Source organism: Zophobas morio, unplaced genomic scaffold (assembly GCF_036711695.1).
Source record: "Zophobas morio isolate AGI-343-1 ecotype UQ-CSIRO unplaced genomic scaffold, CSIRO_AGI_Zmor_V1 ptg000026l, whole genome shotgun sequence".
NCBI lineage: Eukaryota > Metazoa > Arthropoda > Insecta > Coleoptera > Tenebrionidae > Zophobas > Zophobas morio.
The window spans coordinates 13,105,838-13,108,492 of record NW_026972131.1 but is presented as its reverse complement, the minus strand read 5'-3'; the positions used below and the strand labels follow the sequence as shown (position 1 = coordinate 13,108,492).

The 2,655-nt window shown below is 34.1% G+C and overlaps 1 protein-coding gene across 1 annotated transcript; it reads left to right on the top strand.

Moving 5' to 3' along the window:
* The first annotated feature begins 420 nt into the window (after window positions 1–420).
* On the top strand, window positions 421–1,516 carry LOC135136072 (gustatory and pheromone receptor 39a-like). Its single transcript, XM_064065199.1, has 2 exons — window positions 421–1,161; window positions 1,232–1,516. The coding sequence occupies exons 1-2, from the start codon at window positions 421–423 to the stop codon at window positions 1,514–1,516; spliced, it is 1,026 nt and encodes a 341-aa protein (XP_063921269.1).
* Window positions 1,517–2,655: the final 1,139 nt, after the last annotated feature.

Below are 2,655 nucleotides of genomic sequence, written 5' to 3'. Positions count from 1 at the left end.
GTTTGCAAAATAGAGCCTGAAGAAGAGGACAATCTGCTCGAAACGTTCATAAAGTCGAGAACTTCTATTGATCACTTTTTCTAGAAAGTGTAGATTCTCATTCGACAAAAAACTACTAATAAAAAATTAAGTAGCAACATTTTCACATTTTAGAGAGCATAAAGGTCACTAGATAAATTTTTTATGTGGCAATTTTAATTAAAAGTATTCCAGTGTTGTCTTAAAGAAAACAGACGTAGTTCCTCCGATTTAGTCTTTTTGGGGACACTTTTCAAACTTTCAATTTTGACCACTGTGCTCTTACGATTTGATTTTATTAGCAGTAACTGTACTAGGTTTAATAATGGCCTCGTTACAAAAAAATACTCTACACACACGAGTTATGGTTCAGCTGTTTCGAATACCTTTTTTTTTAGGAAAATGGAATTGTTAGAAATGGTTTTATACATGGGCAATTTACTGGCCACCACTCCCACCAAACCACCAGGAAAAATTTATCCTTCAGTTGTGCTAACTTTTTTCGTGGTGAACGTAGCAGCGGCCACCATTTTCAAGAAATCTGATTACATGAGTATGATCCACGTCAAATTCGTAATCGCCGTATTAATGGACTCCACTTTGTTCATTTTCAATTTAATCGTAATAATAATCCCGGCTTTTTGGAAAAGGAAAGAATGGTCCAAACTTGTCAAAATATTAACAAAATTGCGCTCACTACAAGACAAAAAATCATCATCTGTGTATTTCATTCTCATCCAAATAATTTTCTGGGCTATTACTTTGTACGACACTTACGCATGGACCATGATCATGGAATTCGAATTTCTAAAACAATACGGAGTAGAAATCCTACAATCGTTTCTTTTGTTCCACCACCAGTGCTTACTTCACGTCGCTATTAACATAGTCCTTGACGGCTACAAAGACGTTATCACCAAATTTTACACCATCGAACTATTAAATAAAGAAAGCGCGAAAATAATTAAACACAAATTGGGTTTGCTACAAGTGTGTGTTCGACTCTTCAGTGAAGTGTTCGGCTGGCCTTTTCTTTTAATTATCGTGTACACAAGCTTGCAGATGTTAAATTATTTCGACGATAGTTTTGAAAACGGGTTTTTGTACGACGAAAACGAATACGACGAAGTAATTATTTCTAACGTGTGTTTTCTCATAATTACAGTCATAAGTTTGTACTTTTGTATCATTCGAAATGATAATTTTGTTCTAGGGTTACACGGTTTTTTTGATCTGGTTGTGGGACTCGGTTTTAGCAGAAGTCGACAAGATCCAGCACTTTTGCAGAAACGTTACTGACGTGCTCCAAACGAACTATTTTGTTATTATCAGCAAGGGTATTGTCAATAATTGCCCGAAATTATCAGTGGCTGATTTTTTTTACGTGGATAGAGCGCTTATTTTTAATATGTTTAGCGTCACTTTTACTTTTTTGATAGTCATGATTCAGTTTAAAGAGCGTGCTAATTTAAGTAGTTATGAATATTTGAACCAATAATGTTGCATTTTTTTATTTAAATTAGTTAGATAGTTTGAGTTCAGAATCTTCACGATGATGTTAACCTTGTAGTTGCGTTTTTCACGTTTCAACATTATTTATGGATTAAAATACGCAATAAAAATATTCTCCACGCTTGAAATGACACAAATATTATTTTATTTAAATTACTGCAGAGTTCATTGCAGTCATTACGTAAACGTGAAAATTAACAGTGCGTACATGTTGTTCTTTGTTAACAGAACAAGAGTATGAATAGATTTTCAAAATTACGTGAGTAATTAGAGCGAGTTAATTATGTCCATAGGGAGATCATTTTCGGGATCAGATAAAACCGATACAATTTAGTGATTGATTCTAATGACTCTGCAAATTAATTAGTGTGTGGACTTTTTAACTTCGGGGTGGCAAGGTTAATAAACCACGGTCAGAACATTCACTGCAAATTTTACTTAAAGTTGGACTTTACAAAGAACAGTTTCAACAACGATGTACTTTCCAAACAAAACACGACAGGGTATACAACATAAACTTGTAAAATTCGGTCGCCTACATTATAAGTTTTTGTTCAAAATATATTGCACTTTTTCTAAATCTAAAAGGCTTCGTCCGAAAATAGTAAATATTATTGTTCCGAATGTAGATCACAACGTATTACTTGGACGAATTTGTCAAATTCATATCGTAGTTCTAAACTACCGAAACAAACTATTAAAAATGTAGAAAATCTAACTAATTTTCTAACTAAATTGGCAACTCCGTCTGAAACTAACTAAAGTTAAGAGTTGATCCAATTTTTTAAGAAACTAATGTGATTTTTTCTTTTACAATTTTCTAAACGAATTAATTTAATGATACATAAGTCTACGCTTCTAAGGAATTTGGCACATTTTCCTGAACGTCTGGATTAGAACAACTTGAGTTTCCATATCGAGATGGGTCTTTGAAAAATCGTGACCTGCCCGTGCTCTTTCCCGCCTATGATATAGACATACAAAGGAACGTAGTCTAAGATTCGGTCGAAATCTGTTTCGTCGGACATGGTTTTTTCCACTCGGATTCGTTCCGCTCTACCAGCGCTGTGTGCTCTTCTTTTGGAATCTTTTGGACGTACATTATCTAAGGCTGGAAAGTTGGAA